Genomic DNA, 18,926 nt, shown 5'->3' with positions numbered 1-18,926 from the left:
TTGCACAGGATAGTAGTACATCATCATAAATCTTCATCAAGCGGAAATACAGTCCTTGGGACACGATCTGATTGGCGTAGCTTTGGAATGAGCTTAGATGAACGTTTCTGGGCAAGAGGGAGAGCACCGTTTACTACTTAATGTGGTTTAATGTGATTGCAAACAATTTAATGCGCGTTGTCATAGCCACAGTGATGCAAATCTGCTATGCTCTACAAAAGATTGATGAATCTTCCAGAGGATGTGAATAAAATGAGATAATGGATAATTCGTACACACGCTCTGCTTACCCAAGACCATGGACGCTGCAACATTATATGGTATGGGTATCATTTGTTATCATCATCATTCGTGGGCAAAATAACCAAATGTATCATCATGAAAAAACAAACGACAGTTGGGAGGGAACAGTGTAATCGTGTGTGCGATGAGAAAAAAAGAATTTCCCGATAGCAGAACGTAGTTTCGATCTACGGACCTCTGGGTTATGGGCCCAGCACGCTTCCACTGCGCCACTCTGCTCTTCGTGCTAGAGGACAATTCAATGCTCAACATAAATCCTTACTACTCATCATACAAGCAGAAAATAATATTCCAATTCACATTTGGACCTGTCTTAATGAAACAATGCTTCAAACAGACCTCAATTTTAAACATAAACAATTTCAAAAGGTAAATCAATATGTTGTCGAACTACAATTTTAAAAGCTGACATTAAATATATTTTGCTCTTCAAATGAAAGAAAATGAAATTTGCAAATATCTCGAGGAAATGCACGGATCTTTATCCGAGAAACTTTATCGTATTTTCCCCACTAAAAGTTTGTGTGCATGGGTTCAGCTCTACCTTTGCGCTCGCTGCTCGCCTGTTCTGCTGAGGCTCTGCAAACAACAATGCATCAGACACATTTGTTGTTTGTTTTGCTTTTGTATTTGTTTCGTCATACTTACTAGCAGTTCTTACCACTTTGCAGCTAACTTCATTGGTGTATAACAAATGTATGGATGAACATAAACAAACAACATTAATTTTAAAACCTTGTCGGATCTCCATGAGCCGCTAATTTGCTTCTATCACTTTTCTAACAAGCATCGGTGGTTCAGTGGTAGAATGCTCGCCTGCCACGCGGGCGGCCCGGGTTCGATTCCCGGCCGATGCAGGTCCTATTTTTGGCTGTTTTGCTGTGAATTTACAGTTGATTGTAAATACAAGCGTCCCCCAAGTTACGACCCCCCTTTAGTTACGACGATTCGCAGATACGACGATTTGATTTTGACGGTGTAAAATTGTCATTGAGATTCCCCAACTATCCGATCTTGAATATCTAAATTGTGTATACGGCTTTTGGAGTTAATATATTATCGAAAATTATTTTAAATAAAATACACGATTTCCTCGATTCCGACTCTTCCATTTCGGTTATAAACTTATATACTTATATATTTACAGATATTCGACATACGACTATATTTCGACTTACGCCTTGCTTTGGGACATTTTTTCGGTCCCAAATACAGTCGTATCTCGGGGGACACCTGTACAGGGTTTTACAAGTCAGAACCGAATGTCAACAAAACAATTTCACAAGCTCAAGATTCAGTTTAGCTGTCAAAAGTTGTTGTTTGACCGCACCGATGCTATTTTTCACAAGCGCAATATGGTTTTCAAATCGCTCAAGCTGTTTTATAGAGGCCTTTCGCATCGATAATTCTTAATGTGGATAGCAGCACAAAACTACATACATACCAAGCAATGGGATTGGCTTGTTTGAATGCTTAAGGACCAATAGCAACCAAACAACAAACAAAAAAAGTACTCATGCGCCCAACGTGGGGCTCGAACCCACGACCCTGAGATTAAGAGTCTCATGCTCTACCGACTGAGCTAGCCGGGCAAGTTATTCTACCAGCCACCAATATTCATTTTGTTCAAAATGCGTACCTTAATCCATGTTTCCTAGTGCTCAAATCGCTCAAGGAGTATGCGCATTACGTGCTGCGTTGAATGTAGAATTATACAGAATGCGCACTACATTTAACACATATAAGAATAACTGTATGTTGTGTGTCATCGTTTCATTAAATCTTTCACAAAAAATATACAATCTATTACTGTTGTTGAATATTTAATCGCCTAAATTAACTTTTTTCACACTTATGTATTAACTTCTGCACTAAACAAACGTATTTTTCTATTATGCTGTTTATCACACACTAGCGAATCATCTTCAGCAGTCCCGTTTATTGTAGACCATATGTATTCTTTTTATTGCCTTTTAGGTATACACAAACGCCCGTTACACAAAACATACACGGTAATACTTCCCAAGCGTTGCTTATCGCATAAAACGATAAACTTAATGAATATTCATTCGTTAAAGTATTGTTATTTAATATGGACTGCTGTTCCAATCAGTCCTACTGAAAATAACTCAAGAAGTAGCTGTACTCCTACTCCTAGCTTCAGTGTTACTGCCAAATCATTGCTATTGTTACTATAGCTCGGTACACCAGTGTGCGTTATTGGCAGGATTTCTTGGAAGTGCATTGCCTGTTGTGTTTTCCTGATCAAACAAATGAAGGCCAAACAGTTCGTTGCTGGTGTTCGACGGGAAGCGTTCGCTGGTTGTCAATAAACTCAAAAAGAAGAGTAAATAATTTAGTTTCAGGTTGTAGTTTGTGCAAGCTGTTTATTCTAATGAAAAGGAAAAACATGTTTTATGTATTCAGTATCAGCTTGTTAGAATAAAACTAAAGCAACGTTGTCAACAAGTAATGATCATCACGTATAATGTTGAATACCTTGGTTGTATTTAAATAGTGTTGTAAGCAAGGGAATATTCAACGGCTCCATAGCTCAGCTGGTTAGAGCGTCGTGCTAATAACGCGAAGGTCGTGAGTTCGATCCTCTCTGGAGCCAGACTTCTGTTTTTTTGTTTTAAATTTCTTTTTCTCTTTATCAGTAAATATCTTCCGATACAACGAAAAGACAGGAGTAGATAAAGCAATTGTTTATTTATTGTAAATCGACCAACGACAAATGCAGTTAATTGCACTTTTCTAAATGGTGACCCTGCAAAGAGTCTTAGGCTTTACTTTCATTGGGTGCTCTACAAACAGAGAGCAATGCGTTTTGCAGTTCGATGCTCCCGGTGTTGTGCAAGCATAATGCGTAGTCTAGAACAGGAAAAATAAAAGTCACAGACTGCCGCCAGCTAAATGGCAAACATATTTACATTTCTCTAGTACTGATGCTCTCAGGTCAATATGCTCGGTTCGGGTAGATCATCAGAAGTTGTCATATATTTTTGTCTTTTTTCCAGTAATTTTCCGACTTTTTACTCATTGTTGTGTAGCACTGAACCTCATAAGGACTGTTTAGAAAATTCTTCGCACGCGCCATACACAATCTAACGCGAAAAGCCGGAAACACTTCGTCAAAACATAACTGGCTCCTCCAGTCATGCACAGAGAGAGGGAGAAAAGGAGACGCGCGCCCAAGTTCATCAAGACGACGAAGACTTCCGGTAAGCATAAACGTTTCAACATCTTCCCTCCGACCTGCGAGACGACTACCGTAGGAGCAGTAGCAGCAGTGAATGTTGACAAAATGTTTAATTGATTTCTTCTCGCGTACAGCCGTGCTCTCCGTCCACGGCTTCCTGTCCTGTCCAATCGATGCACAAACACCCTGTGTCAAGTGGAATGGAGTTCTTCTGCCTTTTGTAATAATTGACTTTCACCATCCGTAGGATAGTCGATGGATAATCTATTAAAATTCTTATCACGTTTCTAAACACAAACATGAAAAAAACATTTCGTCCCACAATTCGCCTTTTGTATGTGCCTGTGAATTAAAGATGTAAACACAATATTTTCTTGTTTTTTAAATCCCACGATAGGAAACGAGCCCCTTTGAGGATGGTGTTCATAGATTTAATCGCCGAACCAATACTTTCTATTGCCTTTCCAGGTTTCATAATTTATGAATTGATGAAACGAACATGAAACCTGTCAGCAAGTGTATATGTGTGTCTATATTTCTCTTCTTTTTGTCTCTTCTAAGCATCATATTCAATTGTGCCTGTGTGTGACTGTTGTGAAAGGGGAAAAGGAGTGCCCGAAAACAGTAGGGACTGTAAACCGGAAGAGGTATTAATAAATTCGGACTGTGAATGCGCATTACAAAAGGCAAGGGATGGCGTTGAAAGGTTTGACAATAGGGAGAGGTAGAATAATTTTGAAGGTGTTGACAAGATTTGATGTTTTAATTTATGTAGCACCCACAACGCAAGGGTTATATTGGATACCTGTAGTTAATCATTTAACCAGAAATAACTGTTTCATGGCGTGTGGGATTGTATTTATGCAATTAACTGGTAAAACACCTTAAAGTAATGTGTGTTAAAAATAGTAGTAAGGCAATGTCAACGACACTTTCTCTTAAGGATAGCCAGCATTCTCTTGTATTAATGAAAGTAGGATAGTCTATTTAAAATACGAAGAAAATCGTTCTTTATATGCACACATTTTTTTGGAAACCTTTTCAGATGGCAAATTGCGATGAAATGAACGACGCACAAGCACACCACTGGACATTTGTGCTCCAGTACGAAACATGTGGAAGGGTTTGAGTGTGTGTATTGCAGCAACCAGCTGTACAACATGCGCTCCTGGTATCGAAGAGTTGTACGCAGAAGCGATGAAGTCGGCCATTGCAAATTGTATACCACGCAATGGAAGCTTGAGGGAAGATATGGCGGCTCCATAGCTCAGCTGGTTAGAGCGTCGTGCTAATAACGCGAAGGTCGTGAGTTCGATCCTCTCTGGAGCCAGGCGACACTTTTTTGTTCTGTTCCGAGGACAAGCTTGTTTTATTAGTGATTCGAGAGAATCGCTCCAACATTTTACCTTTAAGTAATACTATTATATTTTAAGATGATAAACGTCTACCAAATTCTACCTTCATCTATCACACCACAACAGTTGTCCACACACTTCACGGCCAATATTTTCACGCATGCATTCGCGCATCAGCACGCATCCGCACAAATTTACGCCCAAGACACCCGCCGTACGCGGGGATCATACGTCGAACAAATGTCAATCTTAAATAACCCTTCGCTAATGAGTTTACGCGTCGCCAACCGTGCGCCGTACACACTGCTGCGCGACTAGACGACAGGAGTAGTTCAGCATATTTTGCACGTTGTCCAAACCTTTTGGAGTGTGCCGGTGTTCATATAGGTGCCCTTTTTCTGCACAAAACCATTTCCAAACATGTTTTCAAGCAGCATTGGCAAGCACCTCGCTTACCTGATCTTTGACAGGCTGTAGCAGTGTTTTAGCACAAAACGCAGATTGATGGTGCGTTTTTTGGGCTTTTGTAACGGACCATTATTCATCTCGATTAGTCGTACACAGTCGTGTGTTGTCTATATGGTTAGTTGACCATGAAATGAATGTGTCATCGGCATTTGTTTCAACTATGAAATATGTTCATTAGCCGAACGTTGTTTGCTATGCAAATTGTAGTTTTTTTTTTTTATTCATATCATTCATATGGTAAATTAATTATTATTATTGTGTGGTGTTTTGTGGTTTTAATTCAACGTTTTTGAACAGAATTTACTATTTCAATATGGAATAAACTTAACTATTTTTGCATAATATATTATTGCTTAGTAAATCCTTTCTTTGTTTCGTCCTTCTACGCCTCTTGCTCTATCTTTTCTGTGACCTAATGTGATCTTTTTTATCTTTTTTCCAAATTTTACCTATAACGAGATCCGGTGTTTTCAACATAATCGTTGACAACTTTTACCTATGATAGTATTAACTCGTACAGAAGTACTATTAAACTAAAAGAATCTTTTACCGCGTTACACTTGCTATAATAATTTACCTTTGCCAGTTGGAATCTCATCCAGTAATTCATCTAAATGCAATTGCAAAACGGTGCAACATATTAGTACATAAAAAGTAAAGCACAGTTGTATGATTTCATTCCTAGTAGCAGACTCCCTTAGCGATGGAGGGTGGCTCAGTTATTTATACACGGGGATGAACTGCATGCTTCCTATTCCCCACCCCACATTTTACACCACGTTCACTCAGCTGTTTTAGATAAACCGTGCAACCCTTAAAGGGGGGGCTGGCAGGAATGAATCGCAAATGCTTGCCATGAACACGACGACACGAGAGCTGTCATGTCTGCAATTGTTTTGTAAAATTAGTTTTGAAAGAAACAAGCATAGGATCTATTTTTAAAGCATCCATACATATAGAGAGATGGTAATTGCATCGAGTTGCTAAAGAATGTATCCATAGCAACCACACATCCCATTTATTCCGCTTGGCATCCAGACGCAAAACGCTTCGGAAAACGGTTCATTGTTATGTCAAAAGCAGCTGCAGCTCGGGTTGAACGCATTCTCCACATAAAAGTCACCCCTAACCACCCACAAGGGAGAAATCACACCAGCATCAGCCCAGTGTTGTTTGTGGTTTGGTGTGGCGGTCTTGTGTTCTCTAAACGCACCCGGAAAGGTTAATTAATTACACGCACTGTTGGTAGTTTGATTGACACGAAACAAAACAAAAAGCTGCGGTTCGTTGGTTTTTTTGGGGGTGCTTTTCAAACCCACTGATAAGAGTGACAAATAGTGAAGGTTCTTCTCTCGTCAGCGTGTGAACATTCTTCGCCAACCTCAAGCAACATGACTGCGCTTAAGTTTTGTGCGAATTTGAATTTTATGTTCCTGGAAGCGAGTTCCTTCCTGGGTCGCTACCGTGCTGCAAAGGCGGCTGGCTTCCAGGGCGTTGAAGGACCATTTCCACCCGCCGAAATCAATCCGGAATCGCTAAAAACCGTACTGGAGGAGACGGGATTGAGGCAAATCCTACTGAACATTGCGCTGGGTACGTGTGTGGAACGAAGTGCGGTGTTTGCCAACGGAAGTTGAGAGGTTTTCAATGCAATTTTCATGCTTTAAGGAGACGCGCAGGGTGGTCAGTTTGGGTGTGCCGCCCTGCCTGGATGGGAGTCGGAGTTTCTCGCCAATGTCGAACGCACCGTCGAATACGCCAAGGCTGTCGGTTGCGGGAAGTAAGTGTTGAGATAATGTTGTTTGCATTTGCAAACTCAATAGAGACATTGCACTGGAACGATAAGAAGGGTGACTTTGAAAGCAGTTGTTGGTTGGTAGTGGTATAGCGAGCAGTACGAGTTGATTCTCCCTCCCTTCACGAAGCATCGGTGGTTCAGTGGTAGAATGCTCGCCTGCCACGCGGGCGGCCCGGGTTCGATTCCCGGCCGATGCAGCTCGAGAGAGTTTTTTGCTTTTTACGTTCGTAGATTGGGACAAATCTCTTCTTTTTAACACAACATTGTTTCACCTTTGTTTTTGCAGAATACACATAATGGCAGGTAAGCTGGAGGGTCCGGCAACGGAAGCACACGATCGTACCTATCTTGCCAATCTTCGACTTGCTGCTCCGATTTTGGAACGGAACAACATTATCGGTGTTATTGAACCCATTAACAAGTATGCGGTGCCTGGGTACTATCTTTCCTGTTACGATAAGGGTTAGTATCTCACCTCATCTTGACCTCTACAACCACACTAACCGCTCATTTGCAACTACTGCCTTCACTTCTAGCTGTTCAGACCATCACCTCCGTCGGCAGTCCGAATTTGAAGCTGATGTTCGATATCTACCACGCCCAGCATATACGCGGGAACATCACGAACAGCATCCGTGAGCTGGCGTCCCACATCGGACACGTGCAGTTGGCACAGGTACCGGGCCGAAACGAACCGGACAGTGATGGTGAATTGAACTTTCGCCACGTGCTACAAGTGCTGGACAGCGAGGGCCAGTACGCGGACGGCTGGGTTGGGTGTGAGTATCGCCCGCTGACCAGTACGGTCGAAGGACTCCGCTGGTTGCGTGACTTTGGCTATTGGCAGTGACATTGTCAACTTGCGCCGAGGGGCCCCTTTCTTGCCACCGGAGGACTGACCGAAGCGCCTCAAACGTGTGTCAACATTATGCATAAGAAATGTGATCAAATAAACGGGACTGGGTGATACATGATGTTGGGTACAGGTGAGGCGTTTCTATTATTAATCGATTATCGATGGTGGCATGCGCTGGAACGGTTGTCAGCTACAGATATAAAACGGATCAAACGCCACAAAGACGGACTGAAAAGAATTTCATTCGGCAACATTGTCCTACGAAAACGATGGTTATCAAGGAAAGTGAGTTCGATGCTTCGCTCGGGTACGCGTTGCTGCGCCGCGATATGGGCACCGTCTGGGACACGGCCAAGGACGAGCGGATGGTCAACGGTACGATGGATCCGGAGCTGATCCAGCGGGCCAAAGAGCGTGCCGTCCGGGCCCAGCTCAACTCCGCCGATGGCGACACGTGCGAAACGCACGACCAGTTCTACCGCGACCACAAGCTGCTGCTCGTGCTGTTCCGGGGGCTGGCGGTGATGCCGATTACCCGGTCGGTGCCGGGCCGCATCACCTTCAGCTGGCGGTCGGCGGCGTCCATCTACGCGTTCTGCTTCTACCTCGTCTCGACCGTGATCGTGCTGGTGGTCGGGTACGAGCGGATCAAGGTGTTCCAAACGACCACCAAGTTCGACGAGTACATCTACGGCATCCTGTTCGTGATCTTTCTCGTGCCCCACTTCTGGATCCCGTTCGTGGGCTGGGGCGTCGCGAAACAGGTCGCCATCTACAAGACGATGTGGGGCGCGTTCCAGGTGCGGTACTACCGCGTGACCGGCACCTCGCTCCAGTTTCCCCACCTGAAGCTGCTGATCGTGTTCCTCTCGATCGGGTGTCTGGTGTGCGCGATCGTGTTCCTGCTGTCGCTCAGCTTCCTGCTCGAGGGCTTTGCGCTGTGGCACACGTCCGCCTACTACCACATCATCACGATGCTCAACATGAACAGTGCGCTGTGGTACATCAATAGCCGCGGGATACGGGTGGCCTCCTCGAGCTTGTCGCGCTGCTTCCGCCAGGACGTGGCGATCGAGTGTACGGCGGCGATGATCTCGCGCTACCGCTTTCTGTGGCTGAATCTGAGCGAGCTGCTGCAAGCACTGGGCAATGCGTACGCGCGCACCTACTCCACCTACTGTTTGTTTATGTTCGTCAACATAACGGTGGCCATTTACGGGGCGCTGTCGGAGATCATCGACCATGGGTTTGGATTTTCGTTCAAAGAGATCGGCCTGATCGTGGACACGGTGTACTGCTCGACGTTGCTGTTTATCTTCTGCGACTGCTCGCACAATGCCACGCTGCAGGTGGCGCAAGGTGTGCAGGACACGCTGCTCAGCATCAATCTGCTGAAGGTGGATCAACCGACGCAGAAGGAAATCGATCTGTTTATACAGGCGATCGAGATGAATCCGGCAATCGTAAGCCTGAAAGGGTACGCGGAGGTGAATCGGGAACTGCTCACATCGGTAAGTAGATGTTCGGATTCGTACGGGTTTTTCTCCCCCGATATTCATGATCATGATTCGCACTTCGCAGAGCATTGCCACCATCGCTATCTATCTGATCGTTTTGCTGCAGTTTAAGCTGTCCTTGATATCGCAACAGATACCGGTAGAAATTATTGAAAATGTTAAGCTGCTACAGAAACAGTAAGGCCTAAGAGCGATTGGTTGCTGTTTTGTTGATCACGCAATAATTCTACAATTTTAATCTTTCTTTCAAGAGCCATCGCCGGATCCTCATCTTAATTCAAGAGGTAACATAGTTTTTATTCTCGTCGTCTCTCCCTGCACAATTAACGTAAAACAAACATACATAATAAACTGACAAATTGCAATTCATGTAAATGTATTCACTTTATATTTGGACGAAAATATTGTTTAATCCCCTGAAACCAATATGTACGGTCATAGATGTCTCATCGGTCCAAACAGCTTCTAAGCTACATTGTCACACTTTGTACCCCGGATGGCGACGGCCGGATCCTGGCGCCATATGCGAAAATTGTAGTCACTCTCGTTCAACCGCCCGTAAATCCACACGGGCAAATTATTCGTCAACACCCACAGCACACCGTCGGAGTCGCTGGTCAGGTCGGACGGATAGATCAGCTCCCGATTGTCCAGATGCACAACCGCGTGATTGCCGGCCTCGCACACTTGCCTCGTGTTCCAGCAGCCAATAGAGTTCCGGTTTATCTCCGCATAGAACAGTACCCCGGTACGCGCATCGTAATGGTGCATCGTGGATTGTGTATTAGGACCGCGGTCACCCAACGGCTCGAACAGACTGGCGTAATTTCCCGACAGTGCAATCCATTTGCTTCGCAGCACGTTCGTAAACGTCCCGAACTCGGTCGTACTAACCATTGGATGGTAGTACACCATCTTCCCACTGGCCAGCGTATCGTTCTGTCCGAGCGCTATCGAAAACACTCCATCGTCCCACTCGAACCTCTGGCCGGCCACGTTCAACGCGGCCCGGGTAGGATCGTGTGCGAAGGAGCTGTGGTTAAACGACCACATGTCGTTCTCGCGCAAACCGTACACGTGGATCGCGTTTGCGACAAGATCCGGGATGTAAGCGTAAGCTGCATCGCAATCCGTCGCTTCCACGTCCACGGTGAGGCTGGCCATACCGACGCCTTCCCGTACGATCGATGCCGGTATCGTGTACCGCTGGACCAGCTGGTCGCGCTTCAAATCGATAATCCAGATCTGGGGCCGCTGCACCTGCATTCGATTACCGGGATACTCGAGCATACCCGTATCGACGAACCAGAGCCGTTCGCAGGCATCCACCCTGGTGCGGTACACCGAGATCAGCTTGTGCAGGTCGGGTTCGTACTGTGGCTACAAAACAGTGTTCACAGTGATGTCAATTACATACTGTACCATTCTTGTAAGATCAAAGTGATGGAACAAACCTGCAGTTCGTTGATCGAATATGAGGGGTAGGCTTGGAGCGGTGGGCTACGATCACCTCGTGACACCTTCGTCATATCGATCACGTTCAGCGTGGCCAGAATGCCGGGTCTTCGGCGAGGAATGGTGATGAACAGGCGGTTTTTGTGATGCGTCGCACCCATGGGGACGTTGTTGTACGCCTGAAACGTTTCATTGTCGGTAGAACCTGCAATGGGAAATGGCGAACGTTACCACTGAGTTCAACTAGGGCGAGCGCGATTTTTTACCTTTGCTTCGATCCGGCAAATTCGTGTAGGATATCTGTTTCCATTCGAAGACTTTCTCAAACTCTGTGCCAGCTACTCCCAGCACGAAAAGCCCCCAAAGGATCTTAAAAACGAAGCAGCGCGTACCATTCATTTCTAGGTTGAACATACTAACCCTCCCAATCTTGAATATTCAGCAGAAGAGGAAACAATTGAAATGGTGCCGATTTGATTTGGAAATTAAACTTTTATTGGTTTTATTGTGAAGAAAACGCTTAAGGAACTGCGTTGCACTATCTGATGCTCTCTCGTTACACACTGATCAGTTACTGAATCACTCACTAATCGCGATACTGCAATGTCCATCACAAACGAGCGTAGATCGTTAAATACTGATCCTACGAACACTTCGAGGTGTCTGCGTATCAACAACCTTGTGTCCCTTGTGTGTATGTGTGTCCTACAACTGCAGCGTTGATTATGCACCCGGAGCACATATCGTGCCTGCGATCGCCCTAGCCGGTTTCTGACGCCAGATGCGAAAATTGTAGTCATCAGTGTCGAGCGATGCGTACAACCACCTTGGCAATCCGTTCGTCATGACCCACAGGTCACCATCACTGTCGAGCTGTTTGTGATGTGAAGGATCGTTAGTTTGTTATCAAGCAGTAGTGTGCTAAGCGAGACCGCCCCTGACCACCCTTACCGTCATATCGGATGGATAGATAAAGTTCTGGTTGTCCAGTTGTACGATGCCGTGGTTTTCCGGCTCGAAGTGTTGCGCCGAGTTCCAGCAGCCGATCGCATTTCGGTTCACTTCCGCGTAAAACATCACACCCGTCTGGGGATCGTACTGGTGTATGGTGCATTGCGTTTTGATTCCCCGCTCACCGACGTACTGTTGAATGGAACGGTGAGTCACTCCGAATGGGCATGAGAAAAAAAAACCACTCCGATCGGTGGCAATTGAGAATGTACTTACCGTAAAGAGATGATCGTACCCACCGACATTGGCGAGCGTTTCATTCTGCAGCACACGCGAGCTCGTACGATACTCGGACGTGCTGGCCATGGCGTGGAAGTATACCGTGCGTCCCTCTTCTCGCGACCGCTGCGGACCGAGTGCCAGCGAGAAGATGCCATCGTTCCACCGGAATCGTACACCGGCCACGTTGAAGCCCGTCATGCGCGGATCGAACGACAGGTACAGGTGGTTGAACGTCCACATGCGATTGTCCCGGAAGCTGTACACGTACAGCCGGTAGTACGCTAGGTCCGGTATGTAAGCGTACGCACCGTCGCAATCGTCGCTCGACGAATCGACCGTAACGCTGGCCATACCGTGACCCTCGGGCACGATCGACTCCGGTATTTCGAACTGTCGTACCTTGCGATCCTGCAGCAGATCGATGATCCAGAGTGAGGGCCGCTGCACCTGTCGCCGATGGCCCGGGTACTCGAGAAATCCGGTATCGACGAACCACATCCGATCGCACCGATCGACACGGGTGCGGTAGACGGAGATGAGTTTTTTCGGGTCGGGCTGGTATGGGGTCTGAAAGAAGTGGGAAGATTCAAGCAAAGCGTGAGGATCCAAACCCCATATTTAGCAGATAAAAATTTGCAAAAAAAAAACGGTTTTTCATGATCATTAGAATGGCAAAATAACGGTGTCCGAAAACCAGTTTCTTTCAATTCAGCTCAAACGAGTTGCTGTTCCGTTCACTTGTGCTCTTAGTGGTCTTTCGAGCGTAACAAAATGTTATCCTCTTCCTCGATTTTAGAAATCACCGTGAGGTCACCTCTGAAGCGGCTTGTTCTTTTTTTGTTTTTGGTTGCCTTACCTTTAGCTCGTTGGTCAACGCATTGGGATATGCGATCAGCTTGGGTGACTTGTCGCCTTCCGGCACCTGGTCCAGCACGATCACGTTCAGCGTGGACAGGATGCCGGTGCGCCGTCTCGGCACGGTGACGAACACTCGGCCCTTGTGGTGGGTCACCCCCATCGGCAGATTGTGATACGGTACGAAGCTTTCGTTCAGTGACTCCATTCCGGGGGCTGCATCGTCTGGCACGTCCGGGAAGAAAACTCCATCCGATCCATCTTGCGTGAAGGGAAAGGATTCAAATGAAGGAAATGCGTTAAAGAATGACTTGAACTGTGAACCTTGAAGAAAATGTGCTGTACCTTCGTCTGATGTATCGGTGTTGTTAAAATCGAGCAGCTTCCAGCGAAACACTTCCTCAAACTCATCACCACGCACCACAGGACACAGAGACCCAGCGACCAGCAGCAGGGCGCAAGCGAACAACGCGGACTTTCGGTTCTCACACATCTTGTCGACGGTGCAGCCTGATACGTTCTGACCGACGAGCCTTCAGTAGAACGCGGATAAATTGCGGAGTGAACCGGTTTTGCACCGAAGCGTTATTGATTTTTAAGACGTTTTTTTTGCTGCACGTTCGCGAACTCGCCGGTGGACTGCAGCCAATACCGTAATCTATTTGTACTAGTGTTGGGAATAGTTCCAAACATTGAGGAACGAAACGAAACCGGGGAAAAAAGAACTGATCACGGAAAACAGGTTCAAGCATACTGTTATACTTTACAGATGATCACATTAAAAATGGGATTTGTATGTTGTTTAATGTCCTCAATTTAAAATAACCACACAATTTTTTATCGTATAAAAATAAAATACTTGTGCAGTGAATTGATCAGAAGAAACATTTTACGTTATAGAATCTTTCAACAGTCGTTCCACACTAGGCGAGATCATAGCGAAACTGCTAGTTGTAACGATTCTGACAGTTTTGCATGCAACTAACAGCAGCTGGTTGCAATCACGTAAATTGTAATCATTAACTCCAATTTCAAACTAAAATTCCTCAAAAATAATAGAGCACGAGTATAAATTAAAATTCGATGTATTTTGTCCATAAGAATAGCGCAGGATAAATCATGGTTTGAGAAATATTGCGGATGGCTAAGCGCACCATGCACCACATAACACTGAAGACCACAGGCATAAGTCCGATTGTTTAATTGAACATACAGGTCCGCAACAGAGCATTTCATCCATTGCCAGGATCCTGCCAGAAAAAGGCACCCAAATTAATAGGACGCATGTCGATAAGATGCACAAGATACATTGCGTAGCTGCGTGCTAGCTGTTGGCATGTCGCAGAATTTCATTCATTTTGTTTAACACTTTTAATTCTTAAATTTAGGCAATTAACTTCTCATTCCATCCAATATTGTAGTCGTTTTCTGCTCTCATGGCTCTTGTGTGTGATACAGAGCATCTCATCTATCAATCAAGCCTATATATGTGAATTGAAAAATGGGTTCGACAACCCTGGTAGCATGGTAGTATATAAACAGGGAAATTTGGGAAGCAAAGTCAGTCGATGTACAACATCAAGAGAATTCAAGTCAATAAAGATAACTTTACGTATATGTATCGAACGTGTACTACGTGTACGTTGATTATATGAATCCATACTAGAAAGAAGCAAAAGAGAAGGGAATGCCTTGCGTTTCATACCGAATCGAAAAGAACGGAGCCGGTTCAGGTTGATCCTTGATGGTTTGCATACCACAAACCGGCCCATCGAGTGAAATAGAGTAAAGCATCCAGCGCCCCAAACTATATCGAAAAGGCCACTAATAGAGCAACCGGTTCAGATACGATCGCAAAGAACGCTGAAAGCATCAGGCAACAAACCTACTTGGATTGAGCTGAAGAATCGCCGTCCGCATTGCTTGCACGCTGGAACCGACCCGGCACCTGGCAGGTTCAGAACACCACGCGCATCTCTAATTTACACCATCCCCTCCACTCCCAAGCGCACCTTACACACGATTGAAAACGGGCACATGGGGTTGTTTTTTTTTGTGGCTGCGAATAGTTGCGGTTAAACAAAACATTGACGCGGTTTTTATTGGTTTGATCTCTTATTCGTAGTGTGTGACCAGCACCACATCCTCCTGCCGGTGTGTCACTGTCGAGCGTACGGCCGTTTTACGGTCGACGACCGGGGCGGTTTGGGCCGTTGCCGTGCCCCCAGCCACCGTACGGGCCACCGCCGGGTCCGTACTTATCCTTGAACTCGAAGAACGTCACACGATCGTTGTTGTTCTCGTCACCGAATCGCTGGGCCGAGTTAACGTTCGGCGGTGAGGCCGGATCGCAAACGGTACCCTTGATGATCTGCTTGATGTTGGCGCGCCACACGAAGAAGTTAAACTCGTCCAGGTTGAGCTGCGTGTACAGCAGCTTGATAATCGAGTTGGTCATGAACCACACGTAACCATTCTGGTCGATCTGCAAAAAGCGAAGGGTGAAGTAATTAATTTTATGTTTCAGCACTCCTATAGCCCACGCGGTGCCTCCAACATACCGACAGATCGTTCGGGTAGACAATGTCACGATCGTTCTTGTACACGATCGCCATGTTTTGTGGGGCGAACGGTTTGTTCGAGTCCCAGCAGAGGATCGCATTCTGCTGGATCAGTGCGAAGAAGATGACGCCCGTTTCCGGATCGAACGCGTGTATGCTTGACTGGGACTTGCTGCCCCGGTAGCCGAGCAGCTGGAAGTCGGTACCGTGCCAGGATCGCTGGGAAGCGGTTTCGTTGCGCAGGACGCGCGTCGACACGGTAAACTCCGAGTTGCTGGACAGTGCGTGGAAGTAGGCGGTGCGGAACTTGGTGACCGGGTCCGGATTGCCCAGCGCGATCGAGAAGATTCCGTCGTCCCAGGCAAAGTTGATGCCCTGGATCAGATAGTCACCCTCGAGCGGGTTCAGGAAGAAGTAGTTGTGCAGGAAGCGCCAGGCGCGCCGGTTCGCATAATCGTACACGACCATGCGGTACGTCTGCAGGTCGGAGATGTAGACGAACACCTTCTCACAGTCGGACGGGTCGACGTCGAGCGTGATCGACGTGAGGCCGTAGCCCGTTTCGACCGCTTCCTTGGGAATTTCGAAGCGATGGATGGGCTCGTTCGTGTTCAGATCGATGGACCAGACCGAGGGCCGTTGGACGACGGTGAAGTTGCCTGCCCGGAGCAAAAGAGGATTATTGATTAGAGTTGCTGGATGGCGTGCTGTATTCAAGAATTCGCTAAGCATGATTAATTGCCTAGCGACGGTTCTAGCGTTGACTCTCTACTCTCTGCGTTTAATGCTATCTTCCTCATCCCCTTTATTAATTATGCAAAGAACTTAGTAATCTACGCTAAAATCCAGTCTCCCAGACACGACAAAGCAGCTTAAAGGAAATGTGTCATCTCTTCACAAAATAAAGCTATCACATCTCGAGGACATCCTCTCCTACATTTAAGGCCTGGTAACAAGTGAAAAAAAAAATTCTCGCAAAAACACCTTGACCAGATTTTGTTTGTTTTCCGCCGAATGAGACACCACCGCGGGACAAACCCCAGCTGCTCACTGTATCTCTCTGCTCACATTTCGAACCCGTTCCCCGGGATTCGGAAACCGGTCCACCGAAGTGATAAAGCGTGTAACCGGTTTCCTCCGCATAAACCACCACCAATCGCACACGCACCAGGGCCGTTCTCTGTGCGCGCGTATGTTCTGCGGGGAAATAACGTCCGTTTTTTTCGGGGCCGGAAAAGGCTCCCCCACAAGAAAGCCAATCTTTACGAATCGTGTAAACATGGAGGCTTAAGAAGATGAAAAATAAAACACCAAACCGCACTGCAGCAGGTCGGGCTATTATAGCGTCCCGGCGGTAGCAGCAGAAGCAGCAGTACTACGTTGCCCACTACGAGTCGGTGCGTTGATTATTGTGACCTTTGGGGAGTGGGGGTTCAGCTTGCTGAACCTAAACAACTTGATAACGGCCCTGACCGTGCGATGTAAATTGGGACAAATTTCCCCATCACTCGCGCGCGCTGTAAACGATTTCAAACTTACCGGGGATTTCCATCATGCCCGTGTCGACAAACCACAGCCGATCGCAGCGATCGACACGTGGCCGGTAAACCGTAACGATGCGGTTAGCGTCCGGTTGCAGATCCGCCTGCAAGCATTGAAAAGGAAGCGAGAAGGTTGGCGATCATTCGCTCAAGTGTCCTCACATTTTCGTCACAGCCCCCACACTTACCCGCAGCTCGTTGAGCGCAAAGTTAGGATAGGGCTTCAGGATAACGTTCGTGTTGGGGAAGGGTGGCGAAAGGTCGACCACATTTAGCGTGGACGGGATGCCCCAGCGACGGCGCGCCACGGCCACAAACACACGGTTCTTATGGTGGACCGCACCCATCGGGATGTTGCCGATCGGTATGTAGCCGTTTTCCCGCTGCAACACTTCCGCCGGCACGTCGTACTCAACCCTCTGCCATTTGAGCACCTCGTCCACCTGCCCGCTGGCCAATGCCACTAGGCCGGCCAGAAGGAGCAGAGCCACACGGGCCACTTTTGCCATTTTCTGGCTACTTTTTAATGAACCAAACACACACAACTGATCTCACACTGTGGGGGGTATTCTCTTATACTGATAGTACACGCGGTGTGGTTCTTTGGAGGTCGAATCCTGAACCCTGAATCCGCTCCGTTGTCACACTGCGACCGATCCGTTTCGATCGCACCGTTCGGAATGATGCTGCACGTCGCGACAAAACGAAATAAATAGAGTTCGGGTGAGGATTTTTTGTTGTTGTCTGGTGGCTATAATCTCGTGGATCTTCGCTTTTGCTCGACCGGTTTTTAGCTTTTTTTCCTCTCTTTCTCATTTATTATCACGACCTGTTCCTCTGGGTGTGTCGCGTTTAGCTCACAGTCTCGCACGCTCTCTCTATCTCTCTCTCTCGTGATGTCTTCCAAACGTATTTGTCCAAGTGGCAATACATTTCATCAAGGGGCAAGGGTCGCAGCAGCTCCGAAGAAATTCACCTCCTGTGTTTAGCTTCTAATGGCATCGTCTTGCTGTGTTCTTAGCCTGCGACAGGTAAACAGCCGGTCTAGGTAAACAGCACGGTGTCAACAACCTGTTGCAGATTTTATAGGGTTCGTAAACTTTCCGCCAAGAAAGGATCGCTTACACACTGATGCTTCCTCATTCAGGTATTAAGCAGAAAGAAGATTGTCTCGCGAGTTCTGAAGGCATGATAATGCGCTTAGGAGTTGGTAGCCGATTATTTGTTTCGTGCCTTTCGTTAATTTGTTTTACCGCCATTCGATACCTGTCTGCATGCACATCAGTTTTGCTGTAGAGTCTCAATTATTGCAACGGTTACGTTCCATATCAGCGTAATGTTCTAAAACAATTTCATAAGTTGTAGTATTTTTCTCGTTTTATTTTTCTCGCAAAATGTACAAATTATGTTTTCAAAACACTGTTTGTGTCCTTGCATTAGTTGTTGATCTTTCTTTAACTCTCCCCGTTCATTTATTTACATCTTGGTACAAAATTTGAGAAGTGCGTTTGAATTTTGAAACAAAAACATGAAATGGAAATGAAAAAATCCATTTAACGGAACATTCAAATAAGGCTGCCTGAAATATTTCAATTCCCACGATTACCATATTGGCACACCTCACTTACATGTATCTTGTCATGTATTGTTTAGGCGGCGCTCTGGGACCAATCGAACGAGACAAACAAACACGACTCTGTTCGATAGGTGCTCTGTCAGCTGTTCGATGTCTTATAGACCTGTCATGATGCACTGCAATACGCCTTTCTTTTCGTCTCGAAA

The 18,926-nt window shown here is 46.3% G+C and overlaps 5 protein-coding genes and 6 non-coding genes across 11 annotated transcripts; 6 read left to right on the top strand and 5 right to left on the bottom strand.

Moving 5' to 3' along the window:
• Window positions 1-450: 450 nt before the first annotated feature.
• On the bottom strand, window positions 451-522 carry Trnam-cau. Its single transcript has one exon. It is a non-coding gene; the product is annotated as a tRNA-Met (tRNA).
• A 567-nt stretch (window positions 523-1,089) lies between these two features.
• Window positions 1,090-1,160, top strand: Trnag-gcc. The gene has a single exon. It is a non-coding gene; the product is annotated as a tRNA-Gly (tRNA).
• Window positions 1,161-1,822: 662 nt separating this feature from the next.
• On the bottom strand, window positions 1,823-1,895 carry Trnak-cuu. The gene has a single exon. It is a non-coding gene; the product is annotated as a tRNA-Lys (tRNA).
• Window positions 1,896-2,846: 951 nt separating this feature from the next.
• Window positions 2,847-2,920, top strand: Trnai-aau. The gene has a single exon. It is a non-coding gene; the product is annotated as a tRNA-Ile (tRNA).
• A 1,841-nt stretch (window positions 2,921-4,761) lies between these two features.
• Window positions 4,762-4,835, top strand: Trnai-aau. Its single transcript has one exon. It is a non-coding gene; the product is annotated as a tRNA-Ile (tRNA).
• A 1,599-nt stretch (window positions 4,836-6,434) lies between these two features.
• Window positions 6,435-8,100, top strand: LOC120893188 (putative hydroxypyruvate isomerase). The gene is made up of 4 exons (XM_040294920.1): window positions 6,435-6,921; window positions 6,997-7,108; window positions 7,413-7,588; window positions 7,663-8,100. Exons 1-4 carry the CDS (start codon window positions 6,720-6,722, stop codon window positions 7,974-7,976), a joined length of 804 nt encoding a protein of 267 aa, XP_040150854.1. The 5' UTR covers window positions 6,435-6,719; the 3' UTR covers window positions 7,977-8,100.
• Window positions 7,253-7,323, top strand: Trnag-gcc. Its single transcript has one exon. It is a non-coding gene; the product is annotated as a tRNA-Gly (tRNA).
• Window positions 8,101-8,140: 40 nt separating the features above from the next.
• On the top strand, window positions 8,141-9,868 carry LOC120893183 (gustatory and odorant receptor 22-like). Its single transcript, XM_040294915.1, has 3 exons — window positions 8,141-9,493; window positions 9,564-9,676; window positions 9,751-9,868. Exons 1-3 carry the CDS (start codon window positions 8,144-8,146, stop codon window positions 9,773-9,775), a joined length of 1,488 nt encoding a protein of 495 aa, XP_040150849.1. The 5' UTR covers window positions 8,141-8,143; the 3' UTR covers window positions 9,776-9,868.
• Window positions 9,859-11,394, bottom strand: LOC120893187 (L-dopachrome tautomerase yellow-f-like). The gene is made up of 3 exons (XM_040294918.1): window positions 11,221-11,394; window positions 10,954-11,159; window positions 9,859-10,879 (listed from the first exon to the last, which is right to left on the bottom strand). Exons 1-3 carry the CDS (start codon window positions 11,366-11,368, stop codon window positions 9,965-9,967), a joined length of 1,269 nt encoding a protein of 422 aa, XP_040150852.1. The 5' UTR covers window positions 11,369-11,394; the 3' UTR covers window positions 9,859-9,964.
• A 32-nt stretch (window positions 11,395-11,426) lies between these two features.
• On the bottom strand, window positions 11,427-13,603 carry LOC120893186 (L-dopachrome tautomerase yellow-f-like). Its single transcript, XM_040294917.1, has 5 exons — window positions 13,388-13,603; window positions 13,044-13,303; window positions 12,182-12,754; window positions 11,906-12,097; window positions 11,427-11,827 (listed from the first exon to the last, which is right to left on the bottom strand). The coding sequence occupies exons 1-5, from the start codon at window positions 13,533-13,535 to the stop codon at window positions 11,678-11,680; spliced, it is 1,323 nt and encodes a 440-aa protein (XP_040150851.1). The 5' UTR covers window positions 13,536-13,603; the 3' UTR covers window positions 11,427-11,677.
• A 1,485-nt stretch (window positions 13,604-15,088) lies between these two features.
• LOC120893185 (L-dopachrome tautomerase yellow-f2-like) lies at window positions 15,089-17,653 on the bottom strand. Its single transcript, XM_040294916.1, has 4 exons — window positions 17,333-17,653; window positions 17,143-17,248; window positions 15,604-16,262; window positions 15,089-15,527 (listed from the first exon to the last, which is right to left on the bottom strand). The coding sequence occupies exons 1-4, from the start codon at window positions 17,651-17,653 to the stop codon at window positions 15,225-15,227; spliced, it is 1,389 nt and encodes a 462-aa protein (XP_040150850.1). The 3' UTR covers window positions 15,089-15,224.
• Window positions 17,654-18,926: the final 1,273 nt, after the last annotated feature.

Source organism: Anopheles arabiensis, chromosome 2 (genome assembly GCF_016920715.1).
Source record: "Anopheles arabiensis isolate DONGOLA chromosome 2, AaraD3, whole genome shotgun sequence".
Taxonomy (NCBI): Eukaryota; Metazoa; Arthropoda; class Insecta; order Diptera; family Culicidae; genus Anopheles; species Anopheles arabiensis.
Note: the sequence above shows the minus strand (reverse complement) of the source record. Positions and strands in the feature narration are given on the sequence as shown.

Bases quoted from the DNA above. Each gene is read 5' to 3' on its own strand.
- LOC120893188 (XM_040294920.1), top strand. From the start codon at position 6,720: ATGACTGCGCTTAAGTTTTGTGCGAATTTGAATTTTATGTTCCTGGAA. The intron at 6,922-6,996 runs GTACGTGTGTGG...TCATGCTTTAAG, and splicing joins CCTACTGAACATTGCGCTGG to GAGACGCGCAGGGTGGTCAG. The intron at 7,589-7,662 runs GTTAGTATCTCA...CTTCACTTCTAG, and splicing joins TCTTTCCTGTTACGATAAGG to CTGTTCAGACCATCACCTCC.
- LOC120893183 (XM_040294915.1), top strand. From the start codon at position 8,144: ATGGTGGCATGCGCTGGAACGGTTGTCAGCTACAGATATAAAACGGAT. The intron at 9,494-9,563 runs GTAAGTAGATGT...CGCACTTCGCAG, and splicing joins ATCGGGAACTGCTCACATCG to AGCATTGCCACCATCGCTAT. The intron at 9,677-9,750 runs GTAAGGCCTAAG...CTTTCTTTCAAG, and splicing joins GTTAAGCTGCTACAGAAACA to AGCCATCGCCGGATCCTCAT.
- LOC120893187 (XM_040294918.1), bottom strand. From the start codon at position 11,368: ATGTTCAACCTAGAAATGAATGGTACGCGCTGCTTCGTTTTTAAGATC. The intron at 11,160-11,220 runs GTAAAAAATCGC...TTCCCATTGCAG, and splicing joins TTTGCCGGATCGAAGCAAAG to GTTCTACCGACAATGAAACG. The intron at 10,880-10,953 runs GTTTGTTCCATC...ACTGTTTTGTAG, and splicing joins ATTCGATCAACGAACTGCAG to CCACAGTACGAACCCGACCT.
- LOC120893186 (XM_040294917.1), bottom strand. From the start codon at position 13,535: ATGTGTGAGAACCGAAAGTCCGCGTTGTTCGCTTGCGCCCTGCTGCTG. The intron at 13,304-13,387 runs GTACAGCACATT...CCTTCACGCAAG, and splicing joins CACCGATACATCAGACGAAG to ATGGATCGGATGGAGTTTTC. The intron at 11,828-11,905 runs GTAAGGGTGGTC...CATCACAAACAG, and splicing joins TCTATCCATCCGATATGACG to CTCGACAGTGATGGTGACCT.
- LOC120893185 (XM_040294916.1), bottom strand. From the start codon at position 17,653: ATGGCAAAAGTGGCCCGTGTGGCTCTGCTCCTTCTGGCCGGCCTAGTG. The intron at 17,249-17,332 runs GTAAGTGTGGGG...CAATGCTTGCAG, and splicing joins TTGCGCTCAACGAGCTGCGG to GCGGATCTGCAACCGGACGC. The intron at 16,263-17,142 runs GTAAGTTTGAAA...TGCTCCGGGCAG, and splicing joins GGGCATGATGGAAATCCCCG to GCAACTTCACCGTCGTCCAA.